This window comes from Calonectris borealis, chromosome 14, assembly GCF_964195595.1.
Source record: "Calonectris borealis chromosome 14, bCalBor7.hap1.2, whole genome shotgun sequence".
Lineage (NCBI taxonomy): Eukaryota > Metazoa > Chordata > Aves > Procellariiformes > Procellariidae > Calonectris > Calonectris borealis.
The window spans coordinates 12622344-12649576 of record NC_134325.1 but is presented as its reverse complement, the minus strand read 5'-3'; the positions used below and the strand labels follow the sequence as shown (position 1 = coordinate 12649576).

Sequence of the window (27233 nt, the reverse complement as noted above, 5' to 3'; positions counted from 1 at the left end):
ACATACATGTATTGTGAAGAAATTAATTTTAAGTTCTTCCAAATTCTAAAATATTATTACATTTTGTCACTTTACTGACAATTCATAGACTAGTTCTAAAAAAAAAAATCTGTCTTTACAGTCCTAGTGTCTTCCTATCTTCCTAACCCTGAAATCATATACATGCAAAATGAATTTTCCCTTCTTGGAAGGATAAATCATTATTTGGATGTAAAAACTAATGGAAAAAATCATATAACCAATACTCAGCTGAACAACAGAATACACTCAATGTACAGGGAGAGATTTTCTTATGGCTTATGACTCTTCCCATTTTTTCAATCTTCAATCAATTCCAAGACTAGAATATAAATTTGCAATTCAGTTTAAGTAGGGGATAACATATAGCTGCAGGGCTACTTGCTCTTCCTTTTGCTCCAAAAGACCATCTTCATGTGCTTAACCACTTGTTGACTTCTCATATGTGCTCTGAATGTAGAACTGAACATGGATTTGGTTCACCCAGCAATGCAAGCTCAATTCTAGTTCAGCCTGCACTGCATAAAACAGTCTCTTACCTCCTGGCATTTATTACTTGTTGAGCTTGCTATGCCTTTGATGATTATTAAAGACGCTAAGTGAAAGAAAGGTGTTGTTTTTTTTTTAAAGCTAAAACTGATAATCTATATGTTTATAAAATTAATCTTCTGACCTGTCCCATGTTAGAGAGGCTGAAATCAGTTCCTCAGAGTAGAAGTGGACTTACTTCCACACTTCCAGGGAACTTATATACTTAGGAAGCCTGCCACAGTATTTGAGAAATACCCATGCAAAATATGTTTGTGAAATAGGATTTAGTAAAGATAGTTTATTTAAGATAATTGCTATCTATTATGTATAAATTTATTAATGAGGTAATGAACATCTCAAGTTTCTATGATCTAAGTGCCCCTCTGGAAGAAAGGGGAACATTCTCTGAGTACAGTTTTAATGGGATCTTGGATCATTGATTACATCAGATAAATTTTTAGGTTTAGCAATGTCAAAGGATGATCAGTGGACATGACAGTCAGATTAGAAAAAGTGTCATGTCTCTCATTCTCTAATATTTTTACAGGAAATGGAAAGTAGTGCAGCTATTAGAGACACTTACCTGCAGATTTTCCACTTGCTCAGAATGCTGATTTCCCTGAGGAAGATGATAATCTTCAAGATGTCTATGAACTCCTTTAAGGGAATTCAGCTCATTTTTAATAGTGTCTATCTCTCTTCTCATATTTTCCTCCTGTAATAATTGAGGGTACACAGAGCACACAAACACAGATCTTTACTGCATGTTCAAATATGTAAACCAGTATTTTACATGGGTATCAAAGCTTAGCAAATTAAAGTAAGTCCTTAAAAGAAAGTATACATGCCGAGGAATTTCTTCGTACAAAGTAAGATAATTTTGAGCCCTTTCATTCAAACAAAAATTTTCACCACATTTCCGTTACAGACTATACTTTTTATTAATTGTTGCTTTTTCACCATTTACTTCAAGTAGCAATGCACAAAAAAGTGAGATTTGTATTTGTAGCTTTCTTCCTTTTTTGGCTCAAAAACGAACATGCCAGTCAACATTCATTCTCTACCTACATTGTCACGAAACTACAACAGCAAATAATTTGCTTGGCACTTCACTTCTGTAAATAGCCTCAAGTATCCAATGGTTCTTCAGTGAGTATGTAACAATTAAATTTTTGTATTTAGAACAAAAAGAATAGTCAAAAATACAAGTTGTAAAAAGAACAGAAGTGCAATTTTACAGAAATACCTTGATTTAATTTACAAATATTTCCAGAGCAGTGTATAATGTTAACATTATCCATGATGATGCTATACTTTAAGATATTAAGAGACCAAATTTCTAGTTAGCCATAGCAGAAATATGGAGAGAAAAAAAAATTATCTTCTAAAGAATAGTTGCAAACATTCCTGAGAAATAAGCAGGGCCAGTTCCCATGTCTATACAGGAAACTATGATATAAGACTCTCCTAGGAATCAGGGAGATCAACTCTTCTCAGGGCAGTGAGCATCAGAACAGTTCAGCTATTTTGTAGTCTCATGGTTGCAGTTATCTCCACAGTGGCTGCACTCAAAAGAGTGAGCCTTAGATAACAGGATTACAAGGACAACTTTGCATTATTTCCCCACAGCCTCCCTGAGAATCTACCAAATTCAAAACCTTTCTGGCAGTAGGTGCCAATTACAGAGAAATAAAAAAGACAGACAAATGCTGCTTAGACTCCAGTTTCCACACACTAAACAGATCTTGTCTTACTGAAGAAGTGTTAATCTTTCTTACTTGTAAACATGCATTTATTACTGCAGACAATTTTCACAGCTACAATATTTTGCTAATTATTTTGGATTAAATAATTACTGAAGTATTCTTTAAAAAAATTATGAGGTAGTAGAAAGAATGGCAATACTGAAGACAAACTATTGTTTAGGTGTACACAGAGGGGAATTCACTGAGAGGACATACAGGTTTTTACCTTTTCTTGTCCCCTTTCACCCCACAGTCCATGTTGAACAGTTCCTGTCAAACCAGGACCTCTGCTTTAATGCAAACCTTCAGTATCTCTACCCGAATCAGTTCAAGGTTGCTTTTTTTTCATGTGGGCATATGGCCCTTCAGAATTACCGTTAGTTTGTGTGGGTTTACATTCATTTTTTAACAGTTTACTGATAGGTTTTTCAAGGTACAAGTGTGCAGCCTAGAAATGCTGGTATTCTTTGAATAAGTTGTGTAAAAAATTGCAAATTTTCTGAAAAATACATAAAATTCCATGTAAATTAAAAAGTATATCAGCTTCCACATCTAGGCAATGGCAAGTGTGTAATTCTGGAATATTTTTAAGTGCTAAATTAAGGTAACACCTAATACCCTGGCTCTTGCTTTATAGAACTGCAGGAAGTGCACTGATCTTTTAGAGCACAGAAGTCAACATTTCTCCTAAATTTAGCTTTTAAAAATACTCATTTCTAGAAGAGTTTGCATTACTGGAAAAGAAATTTGTTGTTTTTATTGTATTATTTCTGCAATATTTTCTTGGCTTTTAGGAATTACCTGAAATGCTTGATGACTATTTCAAAAACCTTTTAATACTCTAACATTTAATTTAATAAACCTACATCTTTTTTCCAAGTTCTTAGTGCTTTCTCATGCTCATTCTGAAGATTAAGGAACTTTTCTTCATTTTCCTTTGCCTTCTCCCTTTGCAGCTCATTATCTCTTTCAAGGGTCTGCAATAAAATTAATTATCCAAAAAATAATCAATACCGCATTAATGAATTTTGATGTGTTTTATGTTGCTTGGACCTTTGCTTCTAACATGCTGGAAGTGCCATACAGATCAGTGATAATGTGCTACCTCAACAATAATTTTCATAAATTAACAGAAAGGTACTTATAGTTTAGCTAACAGGAAACAGGGGGAGGTTATGAAAAAAGAAATGGCTATAAAAGGGTATAAAAACACTTGCCATTATTCAGTTTCACTGCATAAGTTTTAATGTACTGAAAAAGTAATATAAAGTCCAGAGATGAGAAATATGAATTGTAGCACAACCTAGACCCATTGTACTTAAAGAAAAAACTACTGTATACTTAAAGAAAATATTTTTATTTTTCTGATCAGTTTTTCTGTCCTGAATTGTTTATTAACCTATCTTATAAACTGTATAAACTTTAAATTCTAAAACATATCTACTGGAACATGAACTATACATCTGATTATCCTTTAATTTATTTTTATTAGATTGCTGAAATAGAATAGCAGTGCATTAAAATAACAGTAATATTAAGTTTTATACTATCATAATTGTAGTTGCAACATTTTTGGGTTAACTCTTTCAGCTTTACTGTGCTAAATTAAAGCAGTCTTGTGTAAATCTTGTGTAAAGTCTTGTGTAGCCTCAAACACATCTCAGGTACTGTTGGAATTTTTATCCTATAACATTTTTATAGCAAACAATATGGAAGATAAAGGACTTACCGCATTCATTATCTACTATATAGATGACACAAATATATTTGATAATGTAAACATAACTTTAATACATGTAGCTATATGACCAGCTACATATTTATGACTCTGCCGAGCTTCTTTGAAAGTCCACTTGAAAAATGTTAAGTTATGGAGGCAATACTCCAAAGCAATTCCTTTTTACTTAATCTTTTAACTAAAAATGAGTCTATATCTTGATTCACTTAACATCAATTTTAAAATACCTATATTAATTTAGCTACACTATTAATACAAATATATTTTGCAGGTATTAACACTAGGAAAATTCAGACTACCTTGCATTTTTATACACACGGAAAAAGTTGTGCATAAGAATATAATGGATCTTCTCTGACAGATTATATAATTAAAAATATGAGACAATTCAACAATATATTGTCTGAATAGTTACACTCTGATGTAGCACCTTTCATCCAGTTCTATAAACTAGGAGTCCAAGACTTCCTCTCGTTGATAAACCTACTCTAACTCCAAGGACCCTTTTACTTGTGTCTCAAATGCAACCTCCTCTGAGATGGAATATAATAGTTATTCACAGCATAGCTCTTAGGGCAAAATATCAGGAGTAGCAGATTAATAGAACTGATCATATGTTAAAGTCAATTGTACAGAAAGGGGAATACTTGAATTCCTTGTATTCTCAAGTATTCTGTCATCTATTAAAGAATTATAACTTGTTTTTTTGAACTCATAAGGACATTGGTATCCTAGCACTGAGCATGCATAGATGGAATGAGAAAGGACAGTATGATCCTTCTTGAATGTTACCTTGCAAGTTTAAGTATTCTGCCAACTCAAGCTCAGAAATAAGCAGTAATTTTTTGTGAGTATAAGAATAAAAATATTTCCATGGGACTGTACAATCACTCCTTCCTTTTTTCTATTATTCTGAAGAAACTCTTTTTCTTGATGAGCAAGGTCCACAAATTTGATAGGGATGTAGGATAGGGCATAGGAATAATACATGACCTTCATACCCCATTCATCATATTGCGGTTCTAGAATCAATAAAGATGAAAGCAACAGCTCTCAAATTGGCAGGAAAGTGAGTAGACCCTTCAAGTTGTATATTCAGCTCCCTATTTTATAAGTTCCATTTGTGGCTTTAAAACAGTGACACTGCAAAATAAGCAGTTAACATTGTCTCATTCCCTGGAATATCCTGGTATTTGTATCAAACTGTCAGCCAAACGAGTAGCTATAAAACCCAACAATATCTTATGACTACTCTTTAAACAGAAAGACAGACATTTCTGACAAATCAAAATAACCCGATGAGTTCATATGGAAAGAACAAGAATATGTGACATTCACTTTTAATATAGCATTTTATTTACATCATGCTGTTTAAGGGAATTGTGCATTTATGCATATATTTATCAGGTTTACAAAAAAATATATCTATTAAAATATCTAGCCACTTTTATGTTTCCAGATGTGATATCTTGAAAGCTTATCACTTATATGTGCTTATATAAATGTTATGAATCCTTTAATTCCCATTCTCAAGTGAGAACGTCTTGGTTTTGAGAATGCACAGAATGCTCTCACAAAACTCAACTGAGATCAAATCTTTGCTGATCTTAAGTGCCATAGTGAAGACTAAGAAGGAATATTTACATCAAAGTATTGAGGAGTCCTTGTATAGTCACAGAGCTTTCAAAGGTTGAATCAAGAGCCTCTTATTAGTTATCCATGTCTTGTAACACCGATTTCATCTAAAGTACTATGCCTGCAAGAAATTACCTTTGAAGACTACACTGAAACTTTGATGACTAGAAACAGTTTGTCCTGTAGTTAGAAAAATAGAAAACATTAATACCTTCCCAATGTCTAATATAAACAGGACCCAAATCAAAGCAGGCCCTCTAATCAGAATTAGTATAATTGCAATCAGAAATCAATTGTTGGCCTGTACAGGCTGCAAAACAGAGATTTGTACTCAATTCATACCTTAACAACAAGAAAACAAGCTATACTTTTCTTACACTTTAGACATTTATGTGGAATCTTCAAAGATAAGATTCACAGATACCATTCACAGTTTTAGCTGGAGCTTTAAGGCATACTATAAACTTTATCTGAGATGGGAAACAATAGCTCAGAAAACCTATCAGAAAAAAGCACTTTTAGAATATACCTGCTATTCAATAATCCTGACACAAAGATCCTAAAGAGCCCCCTATATTAGGAAAGTCACCATCAGTAAGGTTATGTATCAATTAAATTATTGTGAGCTTCTGGTTTAATTTACAAAGTAATTTCAATCACCTTAAAAAATAAAGTGCATGTTACCTCCTTACTTTAACAAAAAACAGTATTGTATGAATAGCAAGTAATCCAGCAGTTTCACTGGACCCAACATACAAAAAACAGATGTTACAGAAAATCATGCTACTTTAGGCAATCCTACAGCCAAGGAAATGTTAAATTAATCTTTGTAAAAAGTTTCAAACATGTTAAGAAAAACACAAACCTTTTCCCATTAAACTATGCTTTGTAATTTTAATTTTTTTTTTTTTAAAAGCCAATACATGAAAGAGGAACTGGAGAACTCTGAAGATTCATAATGAACTTGTGGGACTGTTCTCGAGGTTGAGAAGCATCTCTTTTTGGTTCTAGAGCACTCTGAGATCAAAGAATTTTAAGACATGAAAATCCAACACTCTAAACTAATATAAACACAGGAACCTAGATGTCTGAAATCAATGACTTCTCTTTCTCTTCCAGTCACTACAGCTTTATCCAGTACTACAAAGCAGATACTTTAATTCCTAGTGAAATTTTAGCTAGTTTCTGATGGAGAACATAACTAATCTTTAACCTTATTTGTTTCATCAAAATGCAAAATTCATATATTTGTATTGTGGCAGAAGGCAAGCTGGTTACATCTACTAAAAGTAAAGGCTTATGTGAAGTGAATCTAATTTCAATTTAGCATAGAAGCATTTACTTAGAAACAGAAGTATACATGCACACAAGAAGTTTAATTTGAAATTAACTGAGATCCAAGTTCAAAATATTGGCCTCACAGGCCAAGCAAAGAATGGAATAGTTGTGGTTATGTATGGACAAATAGTAGATAATAATTATTAATAGTCCGATTAATGGTTGTACCTGAACTCTGCATGGCACATCTGACCAGAGCAGATATGACCTTAATCTTTAGTGCACTGTGGGCCAATCTGACTGCTACTGTAATTTAGAATCTAAACTGTTCTGAGCCACTTTTACACGCTCAAAGAGGAACTGAGGAATGCTGCAACTCCACACTCTCCGGCGTGACTACTTACCACCTCTAACATAAATATGACACCAGACAACACAGCAAGAAATGGCTAAGGATATGCTCTTTTTTAGGCCCTCTGCTTTAATAAAACTGGGAACAAGCTCTGGCTATGAAGATCTGAAATTTGAAGTATTTTCCAGAAAATAAATTTATACCTACCTGAAAATTACAAGAAACAACAGTCATAAAATAATTTTATTTCAAAATACTTGAAAGCAACCCCCAATATGTTCTGGTTTTACCCTCCAGAAATGGCTGATAAGAATGGCAACCATGATTTACTTTAGGGGGAGAACTAAAAGAGGGAAACCATAGACTGCGCTTCAAGGTTCATGCTGACAGTTAAGGAGCTGAGGGAGCAATGGAAGTGAGGTCAAAAGTTCTGAAAAGCACACAGATGTCTTTAACAGCCCTGGACTTAAAAAATACATAACAGATAGTAGCAGCTTGTCTAATCAAGAAAAATCTGACCTGATATTCTTCTTTCAGTGCATTTAATTCACTTTCCATTCTAACATTCGTTTGGGTTATTCGCTGAAGCAGCTCCTGCACACATTGTAGAGAGCTGAGAATTTCCTTATTAATACAAACAAATTAGGATATATTGAATAAGATTTTGTTACTGAAGTTTAAACATTAGATAATTTATGTCTTTTAGATTAACATATTTCTTTTTTATTCTGCCAGTGTTTACAAAATCATGTATATAAAAATGTACTCCAACATCAACACTGGGGAAGGGCTTGTAGGAAGAAATCAGAACAACTCCAGGTTTTTCTGGCCTTTTGCTCTGAAGAAGATAACGTTACTGTAACTCATTGTAACTGATTCTTTTTCAGAGAATTTTCTTATAATTAAAATGAACAATCCATTGATACTTTAAACATACTTCAGTGCAAATCTGAATAAAATATATCAAATCCAACCCCACTGTGAGTTCAAGTAATCTAACAGAATAATTTTACGGTACCATATTACAGTTCTGGAAAATATGGAAAATCCCAGAGAAATTATATGCCAGGCAAGTAATCACTTGCATTAATGGATCACCCTTATGTGACATTATTCTGTATCTCCTGAATTAAATTCTAATATATGTGAACTACCACACATTAGCTTTGCATCATATGGTGCAAGTACATCAGATTTTGCTGTCACTATCTGAATTTTTGTGGTACTGTCATCAAGACTATATTGTTACTTCAAGAAGAGTAAGTTCTACAAAAAGAGCCACTCAAAATGAGTTGATCAGGGTGGTATAGATTTACAAACCCATGGGTGCTGCCATTGAGTTTGTTGCAGTTAGCTGAACATGTGGATGGAACGGAGACAGAGAGTCATTTTATACTAAACACTACAAAACACATTTCCAAAGATTCAAAGACAGAGGGAATGATCTAGCCAAGCCAATCTCTACTCCCTAAAGACCAGAACAGCAGTTATTAAAATAAGACCTGCACAGGAAAAAAACCTGTTTCAGGCAGAAGACAGTCTTAAATGTGCTCAGTTGCTTCAAAATATATTGAAAGAGGAACGTATTATTAAATCCTTTCATATACCTGCAAAGAGCTTTCAAATTTATCTATTATGGTTCCATTGTATACACAGATACAGCTATCGACTAAAAATAAAATCATTATTTTGGGTGTACTCTCATTCCTTTTCATGCATGTATTCTCTTGTGCAGAGATAAATAGTATTTTTGCACTGAAGCTTAATTTATCTTTAGTTCAATTTTACATCTAGAAAACTGAAACACAGAGATGTGGCTTGCCCAGTGTCATCTGACAGATTAGTAGCAGAGTTGGCCATGTCTTTTAAATCTAGTACAGTGTTCACTCAACTAGACAAGATTGCTTCTCTGCATACAGTTCAGTGTAAATCAGCTATAATTTAGACATAATTTATATGTCTTATAATTTAGATATTCAGCCTCAGTGCAAGAAGAACTAAGAACCGGTTAATCCAGATGATGAATTTGTAGCGCGCTCTAATACAGAAATCCAGGTCTTCTAACTCAAGTTCTTGGAGAAAACATGAAGTTCATCTCTATATTAGAGCCCTCCCCAGATTTATACCAAAACCCTCCATATGTGAAAACCAACCAACCAACCCAACCCTAGAAATTCACACAGAACAAAATAGAAAAAAAAAAAATAGAGTCCTTCTCTTAGATAATACATATCAAATATGCATATGAATTACACTACAACCATTTCCATATAAATGCTTTCTGTGCATTCAGGGCTGTGGGAGTAATGAGGCTTGAGTATGTCTCTCATTTTTTCCCTGTGTTTATTGGCAAGTATTTTTAAAAAGCAAACTCAAAATGCAAACAGGCTTTTACAGATTGGAAAAGTACTGCTGGATTAGCCTTCAATGAGTGCTCAGTGGGTATACAAGCAAGCTACTGCTTTTGTCTCTCCCTGAGAACAAGAATGATACAATTATCTGACACATTTGGTTTAATGAACTGCAGAATGAAAATTCTGCAACTGTTTAAGAAAAAAAAAAAAACAACCACCCTTTTCACGCTTAATATTCTGCATAGTGTATTATGCTGTTATTACAGGGAACATAATTTTTTTGCTATGTTTGATACCTGACTCCATGTACCTTAGTTGGAATATCAGGATTTGCTCTGGAACATACCTGAGTTTGCGATAGAAGACAGTCTTAACTCTGTTCAGCTATGTATAGGTGTAGCTTAATATTCTAAATGTATATGTTCTGTATGAATAGAACACTGTTTCCTTTGTATATGATTGACACATGATTCCAATTTTACCTGGTTTCAATACCAGCAGTATTATAGTAAACTGTTGGCAACCAGAAAGTAGAACAGCAAGCATGTTAAGCAAACCTTATTGCTTATTTGTACTGAACCGATATGTAAACAACAATTTCATGGCTATACCGAATTTCTCCTATCTGAATTTAAAGACAAAAGTTAAGACTTGGAATAAAGTGGCAAACTATGTACTTTGTTTTGCTAATACCCTTTCTAAAAACTGAGGAGTAAGATCCCGTTTGTGTTAGTATTAAAATATTTCTAAAGAGTAAACAAGTGAATTTAATTAGTTTTAATAGCTTAGTACAATAATTTAAGAAACTTAAATATAAAATATAGCACATATATTCTTAAGTGATTTTTAAATAGCAAAGTTGTATTAAAAACTCACCAGCTTTTCTTCTTTAATGTGAGTGTTTTCTTCTTGAACTTTTTTACTAACTGCTGCTTCCTTAAAAAAAGAGCATGAAGAACAGTAAAAGGCATTTAAAATTACTGTCTATTTTCTTTAGTAATATTGTATTAACATGATATTGTGAATCATCATGAGGCTATTTAAAGAAACTGAATTGTTTTGAAATGTCTTCTTATCCACATGTTTTTTTACTATAAAGTTATACTTATATTCATAGCATATTTACTTCCCTAGAAAAGGTTGTTCTGGAAATAGTTTTGCTATATTGTAGATGCAGTTAGTAGAAAGGAATCACTAATCTGTATACATCAGAGATCACTGCCATGACATTTGCTGAATGAAGAACAGAAAATATTCATCAAAAATTTAATTTGTTTAAATTCCAAAATACCATTCTGATTTTTTGTTGCAGTTCTTGAAACTGTTTTTCCTTTGCTGCAAGATTGATGTTTTCTTCTCCCACCCTGTACTGAGATGTGACCTTGGACCTTATCAAGTCTGTAGTTACTTTCTTCAGTTCCTTAACACAGGAAACACGTATAAATAGTTCATCCAGTATAGGCATTGCAATTCAAAACAAAGACAAATCTTTTAAACTATCCTGAGTCATGCCCTAATTTTAAATAATGTATGGAAACAACAGAATAAATTAGAGGAACTGAAATTCATAAGACTGACTTGCTAAACTTTAAACTTGTCACACGTGGATAAAAGTTTATTTTCAGAGGTAAAATGTTATTGTGCTAATTTTACTCTATTTGAAGTATTTATGATACTCAAGCATTTTGTTATTTTCTCTTCCAAAAAGTATATTAGAAGTGGACATTGAGTTGGTATTGGTAAAACCTCCTACACTGAGATATACAGTAGGAATAAAGTACCTATTATAACTACTGTGTATGTTCCTGGGAATCAGCAGGGAAAAAAGGAAGAACAGTGACTATCTGGTAAAAACAGGAACTGGCTATAAATTTGGAGGATCTTTGCTTTTCCTGAAACATTAATTACTTAATCTCAGGAGAATGCTAAATTAATTTTATATTAGAGGCTTCTACAACACCATTTTCCATCTAAAATATGCCTTTGATTTTATAGTCTTTATAATCTTTTAAATATCCTGCTTTTTTTTTTTTGGTATCTGTTTTCTAACCAGCTTATTCCAAGCTCCTAGTGCAGCAAATAAACAGCAAATGCTTTGATCTCATTAAATTACAACTTATAGTTCCTGGAGTCATAAATATTGTGCCCTGTTCTCCCCCACCCCTCCCATTCTGGTACAAGGTAGTCTGTTTAATATCGCTCTCTCCTTGAGCGCTCTGACGTTTACTCAGACAAATAGCAGAGGTTATGAATGCTGTTCACAGATAGTATCAAGAATTCTTCATGATGCCATAGTGGTGAACCAAGCATTCAGAATGGTAATAGTTTTATCTAACAACTAAATTTGGTCTGTTTAACTTTTCTTCACAAAACTGGAATTCCATCTTATCACAGACCAATGGCTTAACTGTTCTGGACAAAATCATATAACAGTACAAAAGAAAAAGGGAAGATTACATTGTAGCTGAAATTCACAAATACAAACTTTTACGGAAAATACAACTATTGGTCCTACTTTTAAATAAATCATTTTTTTGCTAGAGGCTTTATTTCTCATGTATTTTAGCCATAAATAAATCTAAAATGATCTAGTAGTACTAAGTGTAATTGCAGAATCAATTATAGAACCTAAAGACAGCAAAGCTTTAGAATTGTGATATTCTGTAACATAGTAAGGCTTTTTCCATCTTTTGCAATAACAATATATATTAGTTGTACTATTTTTACGAGAAAGCTCTATAATGAAATATGCAAGGAGAGCCCCTACATTTAAGTCGCAGAAGGTGCAAGCAGTTTTAACTTTGTAAAAGTGAAAAGGTGCACTGTACCAGTCTTTACAGAGAACTAAATTAATGCTATACAGAACACAGCTAACAGATTGTGTGCTACACAAACAGGTGCAAAAGCCTGCTATGGATCTGATACTATATATTTCCCAAAACTCAGAGTTTATTGTGTTTAGAAAAATCTTACTCCTTATTTTGTCACAGGGAAAGAACAAGTCGTACTAAGTAAATCATGTCCTTGAGGTAGAAAAGATGACTGGATTTTCTTCTTTGCATATAGCAGGTGGATGTGAATAATCCGTCTGGAACCAAACCCAGATCCGCTAATCTACCAAAGCAGTAGGCAGGAAAAAAAAAAAAAAAAAAAACCCACACAAAAAACCTCCAGAACCCAACACAAACCCAAAAAGAACCAACACGAACCAGATCACCAAAAATAATGGGAAAATTTTCCATGGTGAGTGAAAGCACAAGCTATGTGGCTGTGAAAATAATATAAAATAACTTTATACATAAAATACGTATATTTTCTTGTACTCTGAAATTAAAAAAATTTCACCCCCAGAGTTTTTGCTTATTTTTCTAGTAGCTTTCTGTTATTAATAAGATCACTAGTAGTATTCTGAACCCTATAAATTAAATTGAATCTGGAAAATAATTTTATCAGTTTTTGGGGAATGCTAAGAAAGAATGATAAGGCTTTAAACCCATTCCTTTGATGTGTTGCTAGCAGCCAATGCTTAGGAACACAGTTTCAGAAACACTTCAAGCCAGTGTAAGTCAAGAGTGTCACAAAAGAAACAGTCCTGCTCCTTAAATGTATTTTCCTTTTGCCAGTTGATTTAAGCTAAAACTAAGTCCCTTTTTTTGGTAAAACGTAGTTTTGATCAATACAAAATTTTCATTCTACTTTCCCTCAAGGTCACATAAATACATGTGCCAGCATGAAGTGGTGGTATGGGACTGGAAAAGCAGGCAGCGCAGGCAGATGTAACCACTTCCCAAGACGGTGCTGATACCTTACGCAAACTTTAAGTGTATCCAAAATTACAACCATATCTTTTTGCTCTCTTCCTAAATCGGTGCAATTCTCTTGTAATCTTTCAGGCCTTGAGCAGCGTAGCTGTTTTTTAAAGGTTTGTTTCATTCTGCTGCTTTTCTTGGTCAAATTTCAATGCAAGCAATTTCATAGTTTCACTAGTTTACTTTTATCTGTAAATGTTGAATAGCATTCACTAACTTCATATTCCCATTAAGAACAAATGTGTGAGATCATCCTGGTCTGAGTCAGAGTAATGGCTGTGATAAGAGCTGACAGCCAAATTAAGATTTTAGTACTAAGGATAGTCATTCCCACTCCAGCACTGAGGCTATAGAGGAAAAAAGTTTGAACCCACAAGTTGTTGGAGCTGTTAGAGGTCAGTCAAGGCTCCAAGGCAGATAAAACCATCTTCATAAGTTGTCCCAACTTGTGCTGCAGATATCATGACTTCTTTCAGCTATGTAGCAAGTGAAAACAGCCTGGTAATCCCTCTTCCAAACATCAACGTTTTCTCATTGCTTTGTATCTCTTGTAGGTCCCTTTAGCTCTACAACAGATACATTTCCCAACAAGGGAAAACACCTGATTGCTTTAAGATAACTTTTGCAGTGGTTAGGCTAAGTACAAGGTAACCACAATGAAACGGAACTAGCTCAGGGCACTTCTTACTGGGTCCAAGCACTTCTTTTCTCTTCTCTTACAGAGTGATCCAAAAGATAAGCCCACAGCCCTTCACAAACAGAACAAGGGCCATTACAGATATAGTTCAGATATGCACTCTCTCACTACATAACTTTCCAGAAATGTTTTATAACAAACTGTTGAAATAGGGAATATTGAAAAATGGGCTGTATTTTTTTTACTGTATTGTTCATTTTTAACTCTGTTTTCATAGAAATTCTGCATTTTGAGGAACAAGGCATGTCTTTCTATTATATACAACTTTTATTAATAAAACTATATTTACAAATAAACAAACCCACGCTTTTTTTTTTCAGAATAAGGCATTGCCACAGCAAAGTGCTGCAGCACTATGTGAATATTAAAAGGCTAAGAAATAAAATTCCAGTTCAGTTTTCCACCGACATTCAGAATGGGATGGTCAAATATTAAACAACCAATAAGAAATTCAGAAATAATCAGGATAAAGGCATTTCCTGGTGAACTGAGAAAGCCAGATTAAGTTTCAGTTGGCCCCTTCTTCTGCTTATCCAACAGTATTTTATTTAAAATTCATGACCTTAAGAATCAAGAGTACAGCTGAAAAAAAATGGATCAAGCAATACATTTGATTACTGGAGTACATAAATCACTATCAGTTTATCTCGCACACCTCTGTTACTCACAAATTTCACTATGTAAAATTTCCTTAAACATTTTTCTTTTCTTACCTCTCAAATTACTTACCCTCAGAGAATTCTAAGTAATGAATTATTCTTGGTTTCTTAATCAAAAGCAACAAATCTAATTTACTGTGATGCTTGAAAATTTCTAGAACTCCTAAATTTTGATATTTACAATATATTACAATAAAGATATGCTGCCGTTTAGATGAATGCCCCTCTTTTTGTCACATAAAAATTACAATTCATTTAAAAAAGGAATTGTACAGTTGAAGTGTACCCAATGCACACAAGACAAAGAGTCCTCAGATCTTCATGGCTATGATGACATTAGCATTCTAACAAATACGGCTTTTCTATCGAGGAAAGTTATCAGTACTGACAACTTCCAGTATTTTTCTGTTGCTCTTCCATCCATATATTTCATATATATATATTTTTATATATTATATATAAAACCTATATATATATATTTATAAGCTATAATTTGAACTATGTAGTTAAATAAACATTTCTAAATGTCATAAAACCTAATTGAGATTTAGAAATTAATTTGAGACTTTTTCCAGTGTTCTGCTTTACTGTTATTGTGTTTCTATGATGTTAGGAGTTCTGAAATCTTTGAGATCAAACAGTCACTTCAAAACTTGATCTTTTTGACACTGAGGTTTGCCTTGTTATATTCTAATATGTAACTAAATAAATCTAGATTGAATTCATGATTCATAAATCTTTTCTGTGACTAGAACATCTCCATGTAATAAATATAAAAATTAAGTAAAGCACTAGAGAAGGTAAGAATGAAACAAATGAAAAAATCTTAAACTGTTTCTATTTCAAGATAAAATTTAATTTTAAGTCAGGCTTCTAGAGGCATCACTCTCCAAAGAACCTTAACAATAAAAGGCTGTGTGCTCTTAAGAACAAAAAACAACACTAGATTCAGGAAAAGTTTTCAAGAACTTCTGCACCTTCAAATCTCCTTTTTCAGGCAAACAAAGATCATGGTAGGTAAACATCCAATTTTTGATCAATTTAACTCAAATATAAAATGGTCATAGTCCCTGCTCCTCATTCACAAATTATCTCGCCCCCTTTGCCCCTTTTTATTTTGCAAGAAATTCACAAACTTTGCAAAGATTCCATGGTAGTCCAAAGCATTCATCTGGAAGATGGGGATTAACATTAGGCCAAGAACAAACATGCATTTGTTCCCTACCTAAAATCCCCAGAGAATCAAAGGGAGGAAAAAAAAAAGTGGAATAGAAAGATAAGGAGATATGAAAAAGATGTGGTATGGAAAGATACTGAGTTTACAGGACAATTTTGATTTCAGAGGGTTCATTTGCTCTTTTCCTGTCAGCACTTAGGAAACAGCTCAACGGGAAAAGAGAACTTTATTCTTCCCACTATTACATATGTTCAAGAGTGCAACTCAGAAACGTACCTGGCAAATAGCAGTTTCTGAATAGATGAGGGCAGAAAAGACCTTAATGGCCAGACAACAACTTTGTCCACAGTACCACTATTATCTAATGTCTCAGTTGCCCTGTCACAAAACTTCCCCATTTCTGATGGAGATTCAGTTACGCTTTTTATCCTACGTTCAAGCTACCAGCTTGCTTCTATGGCAACTACTCTTCATGTTCTATCTCTCTGACTAAACTGAAAACACCACTGGTACCTTTCCGTATCAGATGGGAGAAGCAATGACAACACAGCACAGGAAGCAGAGAGGTTGCTAATAATTAATAAGAAACAAGTAGGACGCTGTAGAGGTAAATAAAAATTCCCAAGTTACAGAAATTATTCAGAGCTGCTCAAAGTTTAATTGGCATTCATCTGAAGTATCTGTGCATAAAAAGGGAGCATAAAACTAATTTAGCCATTAGTCATAGAATGAAGAACAGTTCAGCTGCTTGTCTACCATTTCTATAAATACTACAGCAGCTTGTAGAAGTCCCAAAGAATCCCACTTACACATTCAGAAATGCATACTATACTTACTTCCTTCAGATTACATATTTCAGTCTCTTGTCTTTTATTCACTGATGTTAGTTTCTTATTGAGCTGTATTGCTTCCTGTACTTTAAACAAAAGTTAAAACTTGTTAATATATACTTTCATATTTGAATGAATATTTGATTTATAACTGCAGTGTATGTGTATATAATTTATAAAATAATTAAACATCTTTGTGGACGGGAGACTAAGACTGAAAATATGACTTAACTACTTTTTCTGTATAGTGTGATACTACGCTGGAGGTTACATCAGGTGGTACTAGTTGTTCTATACCTCAAACAATGAGTTAAGACTTTTCTGTATGTTGGTTTGCTTTTTTTTTTTTAAATTGTAATTTAATTTTTAGGGTCATTTGGTGTCACTTTATTAGGATCACTTCTCCATTAACTCTTAATCTTAGTTTTGTTTTTTAACTAAGGCTTTGCTTGTAATTTTCTGATGAGTTTAATTATTTTTAGATGAACATAGAACATAATGAACCACAGAACATTCAATAATTGAGTTAACAGATGTATAGACTTATATGCATATAGGACATGGAAGGCAGCAAACAGCAGAGGATAATGGAGAGGAAAACGCTAAGAATAAGCTCTGTCCCTTTTGAAAGGGAAGCAAATTTTCTCTTAGACTTCATACAGGCCAAGATATCACTAGGAAATTGCTTGAAGTTTCACAATGAAAAGCCGAAGATATTCACCGGTCCCCGTACTTTTTCAGTCACCTCTATTCACTCTTAGTATTTTGATCCTCTGAGGTCTCTCTTCAGCCTTTTCTATTTCCTGATTCCTCTTCATTCACTCCTAATCTTTTTTCTTTATTTTCTCAAAAAGCTTCTGGCACAACACTTGAATACAAAAACTCTAGACACTCCATCACACCCAGAAAGTTCTTTCCTTTTCTGTTAAAGATGGTAAGCATCATGGGCAATGATGGACAACAGCATTACAATACAATAAGCAATTTTGCAGTTTTATATGAGAATATGTGCTTAACAAGTGAAAATACTCAAGAATGTAACAAATATCTTCTGATACAACTTAGAAAAAAACCACAAAAACAAGCAGGCAAAAATTGATTAAACGCTCTCCTATCTTTCAACAAGAGTCATGCATTCGCTCTCTAGCTTTAAAATACTAGTAGCAGGACATTGGTTAGGCAATAAAGCTTTAGTTTTATTATAAACTGTGGTATTTTCCCCATACAGCACTATAACACATCAATTTTCACTTTCTTGTTTCACTACATGCTGCTTTAATACAGCAGATAAAGAACAACAGTTTATAAATTTAAACAATTTGCATAAAAAATGGCTCGTACACTTTCTGCCTGACTTTTCCACCGACTGCAGTTTCTTGCTCAGAATTTACAAGTTACCTACATGCCTATTGCACATCTTACATACTGCAATGCAAATTGAATTCTTTCTGAAGCAAAAGACACACTGGAGTTAAACTGGTAAACAGATTGGCTTCTTGAACAGAAGCAGTTAGTAACATATTTAATCTTTTCTACAGGTTCATTTTGCAATTACTGATAAATATAAGTAGAAACATGGCAAAAAGCATTTACATATGGCTCAAATAGTGTAAATACTGAGAGTAAATGTTACTTTTCCATGAAATTGCGAAGACTTTTCTGTATCTGACGTAATAGAAAAGCCCTGTCCAATGTAAATAAAGGGAAAACACAGCAATGTTTTCTCCTAATTTGTTTTTAATATTAAATATTAACCTATTAAAAAATTTGAATACAAAAAGTAACTTGAGGTACTGAAATATCAGAAATACACACAGAACACGTTACCAATTTTTTCAAACTAGATCTGAAAAATTATTTGGTTTCAAGCAGGGGGAAAAAAAACCCACCACAAACTTATAATCTTTGGTATTTGAAAAGTTTTTTTGGAGCTTTTTTTGTTTGTTTGTTTGCTTGGGGTTTTGTTTGTTTGTTTGTTTTGAGTTATAGAACTTCTCCCTTTCCTTAAAAAATAATACTTATTTTTATTTACTTCCTGTGTATGTGTTTGCATGGATGAAAACTGCAGGCACACAAAACAATACACAAGTCTATATTCTACACATACACTGTGATGTTTGCATAGAAATTTATTGCTTTGTTATGAGAAATAAGGATTTCTCCCTCAAATTAATAGGTACAAACTTCATTTAAATGAGGTATTTTTATTACTTGAGGTTATCAGCTTTATTATTTTATAGATAAAATTATATATTTATATAAAATAAAAGTATGTGGAATAATAATTTTGTTATGTTTCAACACATGAACCGGGATAAGGTACAGATTTATAAAGCTTGAATAGCCATATAGTCAGAATCTATGTAACAATGATAATGGCATAAAATTATTCATACCACCCTATTTATTTACTGAACTGTTTTAAGATTGTATATTTCTGTACAACAAAAGAATTTTTGTTATTTCATTAATGTTTTCTGTCCATTTCCCAACATTATACCTACTTTAAGTAGCATTCATTTTCCCCTATTTGCTAATTCTTTTACTTTCATCCCCCCCATTTGAGCTGGTATAACTGTTTATGTTGATTATGCTGAATGGCAGCAGGAAGCTGATCCAAATTAAGTGTAATTTTTTTTTTTAACTCTGGAAGGGGTGGGTCTGCTGCTGGATTGTTTTGAACACAAATCAGTTCCTCAATATAATTTACCCTGTGGTCACACACACAACTGTAGTAGTGTATCAGCAGAGAGCAGAAGAGGTATAGGGCCTGTGCTGCTTAACCTGACGCTGTCACAGAAAGAAACACTGAGGAAGCTACTGAGATACAGTAATTGTGGTGCTTGGCACATGGTAGCTGCTATTTTTCTGAATCATCAGATGTCTCCAACTCAGTATTGTCAAAACACAGCAAAAACAAATGCTGGAGGACATTTAAGACATACATACCACTGTGCTCTAGTTTTCCATGAACACCTTTTACAATTCCAAACTGACATGCAATAGTAGCATAACACCTCTCAACTTCATTCAGTTTCTTCTGATGCTCCTCTTTCGCTGTTAAGTGCATTTGTAATTTTTGATCCTGTTTGTTAGAAACATAAATGAAACACCTACTTAATGATAGTAACTAGCACGTATAAATCAACTCTCCAAATACTTTTTATCATAATAGCATAAATGCAAAATCGTTCCCAGAATATCTCAGTTGTCTATTTCGTATTGTCGTATTTTAACCCCGGCTGGCAACTAAGCACCACACAGCCACTCACTCACTCCCCCCCTCCAGCTGGATGGGGGGAAGAGAATTGAAAGGGTAAAAGCGAGAAAACTCGTGGGTTGAGATAAGAACAGTTTAATAATTGAAATAATAATAATAACAATAAATAAATAAATAATAAATTTTAATGGAAAGGAAAATAACAAAGAGAGAGAAATAAAACCCAAGAAAGACAAGTGATGCAAATGAAAACAATGACAAGTGTCATATAGGGGATGCACCCACTCAATGCCATGCTCCTTGGCCCAGGTGTTTATGAGATTCTTTCAGAAGAGAGTCCCATTGTCTGATTCAATTCTTTCAGGGCTACTGTGTCGCCATAAAACTTGCTTTTCAAGGCCCAAGACAGCATTCCGGGCAGTGTCATGGGTTCCAGTGTATGTTTCCAACCATCCAGTAGTCGCTTCCACCATTGTAAGCACATGCTTACATTCCACCATTGTAAGCACATGCTGCTTGCCATGGCGGGTTTGTGGTAGTGTGATATAATCAATCTGCCAAGCTTCCCCATATTGATATTTCAGCCATCATCCTTTATAGCAAAAAGGCTTTAGCTGCTTAGCTTGTTTGATTAGGGCACACCTTTATGGATAACCTGTGCAATGGCACCAATAGTCAAGTCCACCCCTCGATCACGAGCCCATTTGTGTGTTGCATCCCTTCCTAAATTTTCTGATGTGTCATAGGCACATCAAGCTATAAATAACTCACCCATATGTTCCCAATCCAAATCCACCTGAGCCACTTCAATTCTAGTAGCCTGGTCCACCTACTCACTGTTTCAATCTTCTTCAGTGGCACAACTCTTGGGTATATGAGCATCTATGTGACGTACTTTTACAAGCAGGTTCTCTAGCAGAGCAGCAAGATCTTGCCATAATTCAGCAGCCTGGATGGGTTTACCTCTGTGCTGCCAGTTGTTATGCTTCCATTGCTGTAGGCACCCCCACAGAACATTTGCCACCATCCATGAGTCAGTATAGAGATAAAGTACTGGCCATTTTCCTCGCTCAGCAATATCTAAAGCTGGCTGGATGGCTTTCACCTCTGCAAACTGACTCGATTCACCTTGTCCTTCAGCAGTTTCTGCAAATTGTCGTGTAGGACTCCACACAGCAGCTTTCCACCTTCAGTGTTTTCCCACAATACAGAAGCTTCCCCTTGTTCCAGTGCAGTCTGTATCAATCCATGACAAATGGTAGGACTGTGTTTCCACTCGTGGGACAGTCAATTCCAGGTGTACTGGATACCCCTCCATGGGAAAGCAAACTGTGGCCTGCACTCTGCTGCCAGAGGGATCAAGCAAAATGCGTTGGCGATATCAATTGTTGCATACCATTTGGTGGCCTTTGACTCCAGTTCATATTGGAGGTCTAGCATGTCTGGTATGGCAGCACTCAGCGGCGGCCTCGGTAGTCCACTGTTAGCCTCCACTCTCTATTAGATTTTTGCACTAGCCATATGGGACTATTAAAGGGTGAATGAGTTTTACTGATCAATCCTTGACTCTCCAGTCGACAGATTAACTTATGGATGGGACCTAGGGAGCCTCAATTGGTGCAATATTGTCGCTGGTGCACTGTCTTAGTAGCAATTGGCTTCTGCTGCTCTTTAACCCACAGCAACCCCACCACAGACAGATCCTCTGAGAGGCCAGGCAAGCTAGACAGCTGTTTCATCTTCTCCCTGCTAAAGGCAGCTATACCAAAAGCCCACCAGTATCCTTTTTGGGTCTTTGAAGTACTCTCTCCTGAGATAGTCTATGTCAAGGGTACATGGAGCCTCTGGACCAGTCACAATAGGATGCTTTTGCCACTCATTTCCAGTTAGGCTTACCTCAGCCTCCAACACAGACGGTTCTTGGGATCCTCCCGTCACTCCAGAAATACAGATGGATTCTGCCCCTTTGTAATCTGATGGTATTAGAGTACCCTGTGCACCGGTGTCCACAAGAGCTTTGTACTCCCATGGGGCTGATGTGCCAGGTCATGGAATCCACACAGTCCAGTAAACCTGGTTGTCCCTTTCTTCCACCTGGCTGAAGGCAGGGCCCCTCTATTCCTGGTCAGAGTCTTCATTACTTGATTTTTGTAACTCCAAGACAGAAGTCCCTTCATCAGGGTCAAAAGTACGATCAGCCTTTCTACTCTGCCCAACAGACACTGGAACAGTAATTTTCCTGGATGGATGCTTTTTGGCTATTGTTTTTCCTTGCAGTTCCTGTAGCCAAGCTTCTAGTCTCCAGGTAGGTTCACCATCCCATTTCCTCATGTCCTCCCCCGGTCACCCAGGAAGAACCACAGGGTTGCATGTGGTGTGCGCCACTGGTGCCCTTTCCCTTGAACAGAAAAAGGCTGACTCTTAATAGCTGAGGCCTTGGTTGGAGTGCATGAGGAAGACCTATCCTTCTCGGCTTGCTCGGACATTTTTTGAGACAGTCTGTCCACAGCCAAGACACAGGCACACATGGAGGGAGCGAGATTATCTTTGTATTCTCAGAGATGTCTGGCCAGTTCATCTATAGTTGGTGCCCCTGTCTGTCCAGCTCGTTATCGCCAGGGTGTAGGTGTATGACGTCGGTGCATTTTGTACAAACTTTCGCCACATGCACTGTGATATTTGTATTTCATCCGGGTCTTTGGATGGCTGGTCATTATAGATCACCTCCCACACGGCTAATTCCCTCAGATACTAGATACCTCCCTCAGTGTTGGTCCATTTGCTTCAGGAATTTGCAAGTTCTTCCTTGAAGGGATACCTGTCCTTCACACTTGACAGGAGTTGCCGCCAGAGACTGAGGACTCCTGCCTCTTTTCCAATCCCTTTGACAATGGCCTTATCCTTAGCAAGGGATCCTAGCTGCTGGGCTTCCTTACTCTACAATTCCTGACTACTGGCCCTAATACCCCAGCATCAGCTGAGAATTAGCTCACCTGGTTGATAGCTAAAATCTTTTCGCATATCTCGCAGCTCACTTAGGGATAGGGATGGGGTGGTTTCCATCTCATTTATGATTTCAGTCTCTTCCTCCTCCTGTTCTTGTGACTGCTCTGCTGCAGAATAGGCTGCCTCTTCTGATTCTTCCTCCTGCTCCCTCTTAGGAGAAGCTTCTTCATCCCTTACTAAATGAGCTGACTTCCGCTTCCATTGTTTCTTTTTATTATAGGGGCAACTGATATAGTGTCTGGTTTAGCTATAGCACCTGTTGGTTTGTTTTCCCTCTCTTCTCCCTGACGGTGCTGCATAACATCAAGCAGCGTTTGGTAGATGCACAGAGCAATAAGTTGTGCCTCTTTGGAATAGCCATGGCATTTTTTTTTTCTTCAAACATTCTACCACTTTATCAGGATCCTGTAGTTGTTCGAGACTGAAGTTCCAGACCATTAGAGGTGAGAAGTTCTCTAGATCCCTGCCCATATTCTCCCACATGCCATGCCACCCATGACCATACTCTCACAGAGCCTGGGTCATATTCCTAAATTGCTTGTTAACCTTAGACAAAACCGAAGCAATATTCCTAAGAAATACCAATGGACGAATTTTAACTACCCAAGGATGTTCAAGATACTGAGAAGTTATTGTAACAAGGGAGAAAACATCACAGAAGAAGGTAGCAAAGGTGGCCATTCTGTATTTCCTCCACAAAAAAACTCTCAGAGGAAGAAGTCTCCATAAGATAGTACCCGAAGTACAGTAATGGCTTCAGTACAGAGCCCAAATACCAGATTAAGCTCAAGATCAGTGTTTTAGTAACAAGTCTCCCAGGCAAAACATCACTAATCACTACAGAGCACAGCAAACTGCAAAAGCCAACACCAACCTTTAACCTGTACAGCAAAAAAAAAAAGAGCATGGTGCAGATCAGATAAACTAATGTCAGGAACAGGTGAATCAATATCATGACCTGCAACTGTTAACAGATATAAATCCTTTCTAATACGCTCTGGTCAATCTGTTATTATCTCAAACCCTTAGAGCCCCACATTGGGCACCAAAAATGACTGTTGTGATTTAACCCCAGCCAACAACTAAGCACCACACAGCTGCTCGCTCACTCCCCCCATCCAGGGAAGAGAATTGAAAGGGTGGAAGAGAAAACTCGTTGTTTAAAACTGTTCTTATCTCAACCCACAACAACAACAACTTGTAAAGAAAAGGAAAATAACAGAGAGAAGTAAAACCCAAGAAAGACAAGTGATGCAAATTAAAACAATTGCTCACCACCAACCAACCAATGTCCAGGCAGTCCCTGAGCAGTGGCCCCCCGGTCAACCTTCCCCCTAGTTTATTGCTGAGCATGATGTCATATGGTGTAGAATATCCCTTTGGTCAGCTGGGGTCAGCTGTCCTGGCTGTGTCCCCTCCCAGCTTCTTGTGCACCCCCAGCCTACTTGCTGGTGGGGTAGTGTGAGGAGCAGAAAAAGTCTTGACACTGTGTAAGCACTGCCCAGCAATAACTAAAACATCCCTGTGTTACCAACACTGTTTTCAGCACAAATCCAAAACATAGCCTCATACTAGCTACTATGAAAAAAATTAACTCTACCCCAGCCAAAATCAGCACACATATCTAATGATCAGTTCCCATTTTCAGATAGCACCTCATTCCAAAGACCTTCACCTGTGTGTTAGATTATCAAAAAAGCACTTTAACATATTTTCATATGCTGTCCCTTACCTTTAGGAGAAATTTGATGTAAATGTCTGCAGAACTGTATTAACTGTTTTCAAATCCTGATTGCAAGTTTTCCCTTGTTAAGTGTCTTAAACATATTATTTAATCTGCCATTGTATGGTGAACATAGCCTAACATGCTAATGCTGCCTGTGGTTTATACTTGTCCACCTGCACTACCACTCAGTACAGCATTGCCTTCTCTCATTCCTTTGATGTAGGATGTTCATGCAGATTAATGCAGTACCCACCCCACATGAGCTGTTCAGTACCTGCCCAGGTCTTTGGCTGCAGTTTCAAAAGAATACAGTGGCTTCAGCAGCTATATATACCTCATTGCCCCGGCTGCTTATTTGTCCCTACTGCAGTATTCAACCAAGCATACCACGCTTTCAGGCCGCAGCAATGCAACAAAATATGGGGCCTGTTTAAAAATTCTAGACAGCTTAAATCACAGCCCCCACAACCAGCTGTCCCAGCACCTTCATGAAGGAGCACAGAGCAGAAATGAGTAAGTGGCTGGAGACAGGCAAGAGTAGAAGCTCCTTAAACTTTGGCAACAGTGCTAGTGTATGCATCATGAAAATAAGGCCTATAGACATTTATTCTCTCCTGTCACATAACAAAAGCAATCTATTATGCAAAGTGTTCAGTCTTCTAAAAGTACTGTCTTCCTTTTAAGGTCTTAAACATTTTCCAGCATAACATGGTTTTAATCAACAAGGAAAACTTTTTAAGCTATATTGCAATTCAAACTTAAACAAAAATACTGGTTTTTTTTTCAATACAGCATTGTTCAAAGTATAGGGCCACTATGATAATCAAGGGATTTGAGCACCTGACATGTAAGGAGAGGCTGAGGGAGATGGGATGTTCAGCCTGGAGAAGAGGTGGCTCAGGGGGATCTTACCAATGTGTATAAATACTGGGTGGAGGGGAGGAAATAAAGACGACAGCCAGACTCCTCTTAGTGGTGCCTGCTGACACAAAGTGAAACACAGGAAATTTCACTTAAACTTGAGGAGAAAAAAAATTACTATATGGGTGGTCAGACATTGGAACAGGTTGCACAAACAGGCTACAGAGTCTGCATCTCTGGAGATATTCAAAACCTGACTGGACATGGCCCTGTGCAACCAGCTCTAACTGACCCTCCTTTGAGCAGGGCAGGGTTAGACAGAGCCATCTCTAAGATGCCAGACAGCCTCATCCATTCCAGTTCTGGGATTGTTAAAAATGACATAGTGCAAGAAAAATTAGAAGAGGATTTCTGTATTCGACACACCTAAATAAAAGAACTTCAACATACTTGCTAAAAACCAGAAGTGCATCAACTACTTCTAAAGAGTAGTGGTGACTTTGATTTAGATTAATAAAACTGATGCAGATTAATACCCCATGCTTCCCAGAAAAATGTAAGTAATCTTATAATGAATAATAATTATTAATTCCTCAGTATCAATTAGCAGTTGTAATATCTTGAAGTACGATGAATTCACTTCTAGTTTAAGATTATGTATCTGTAGGGTATTTTTCAAACTACTTTTGTAAGCATCTAACACTTTATTTTTACTTCTATTAACATCTTGGCCTAAGTAATATCTTACCGCAATGAATCCCACATGGTAATTAAGTAAAATGTACTTAAGTTTCATGTTTTGTGAGAGGGTGATTGAAAATACATATTCACAGGAAACTATATTCAGTGACACATGCCACTGATTTTTTAAGAATTATTTGTTACCCTTTCTTTCATATACACTAAGTTTTTTGTGTTCCTCTTTATACCGTATTTTTGTCAATAGCTTTGCAGGTACTATTTGGTCAATTTTTAAAGTAATTTTCTCTGAAGAGAGTGGGTTAAATTAATTAATCAGAAAAGATATCCATTTATTTAGACATCTAACCTATTTCTAATCTACAGTACAGCAACACAGCAATTAAAATTAATTGGGCCAAATTCATTCCTGTGTGTATATTCAAGTTACACAAGGATGAATCTGGCCCACTCTGTTTGGCTTCTGTAAGGCTGCATTTCCATACAGTAACAAATGCAATACATGTCCAAGCATCAGAGGATAATAAAAGCTGATAGTAATCAAAAGAAATGACCAACATAAGGCTAGCAAAATAGAATATACAACACAAATTTCTCATGTTTTATAAGGTATGAAATTAAACACACTACAGCAAATGGAAAGCCATAATGGAAGCAGTGGTAAAGAAACACCACCACTTACAGAATCACTGCAAGGAATGTAGGTTGTGAATGTTTCTATAGCTTCTCTTTTTCCTAGTCATAAGTAAGAAGAACTGTGCTTAACTAATGCTAGAATGTGGATTTTATAACAAAACAAATAAAAAGGAAAAATTATATTTGTTTTTCTTGATAGTCATTCAGGTGTATTTATTCTAAGAGATCTATGAACAGGGAGGCATTGCTAATTTGAGACTGG

At 35.8% G+C, this 27233-nt stretch overlaps 1 protein-coding gene across 1 annotated transcript in view; it reads right to left on the bottom strand.

Annotated features, from left to right (window-relative positions):
• The window catches only part of CCDC73 (coiled-coil domain containing 73), a 62812-nt gene that overhangs the window by 12074 nt on the left and 23505 nt on the right, over positions 1–27233 (bottom strand). The window contains exons 7-13 of the mRNA XM_075163248.1: positions 19773–19908; positions 16830–16909; positions 10943–11071; positions 10528–10587; positions 7817–7921; positions 3161–3271; positions 1133–1264 (exon numbers count right to left, since the gene is read on the bottom strand). Coding sequence (XP_075019349.1) covers positions 1133–1264; positions 3161–3271; positions 7817–7921; positions 10528–10587; positions 10943–11071; positions 16830–16909; positions 19773–19908 — 753 coding nt within the window. The remainder of the gene's footprint in view (positions 1–1132; positions 1265–3160; positions 3272–7816; positions 7922–10527; positions 10588–10942; positions 11072–16829; positions 16910–19772; positions 19909–27233) is intronic.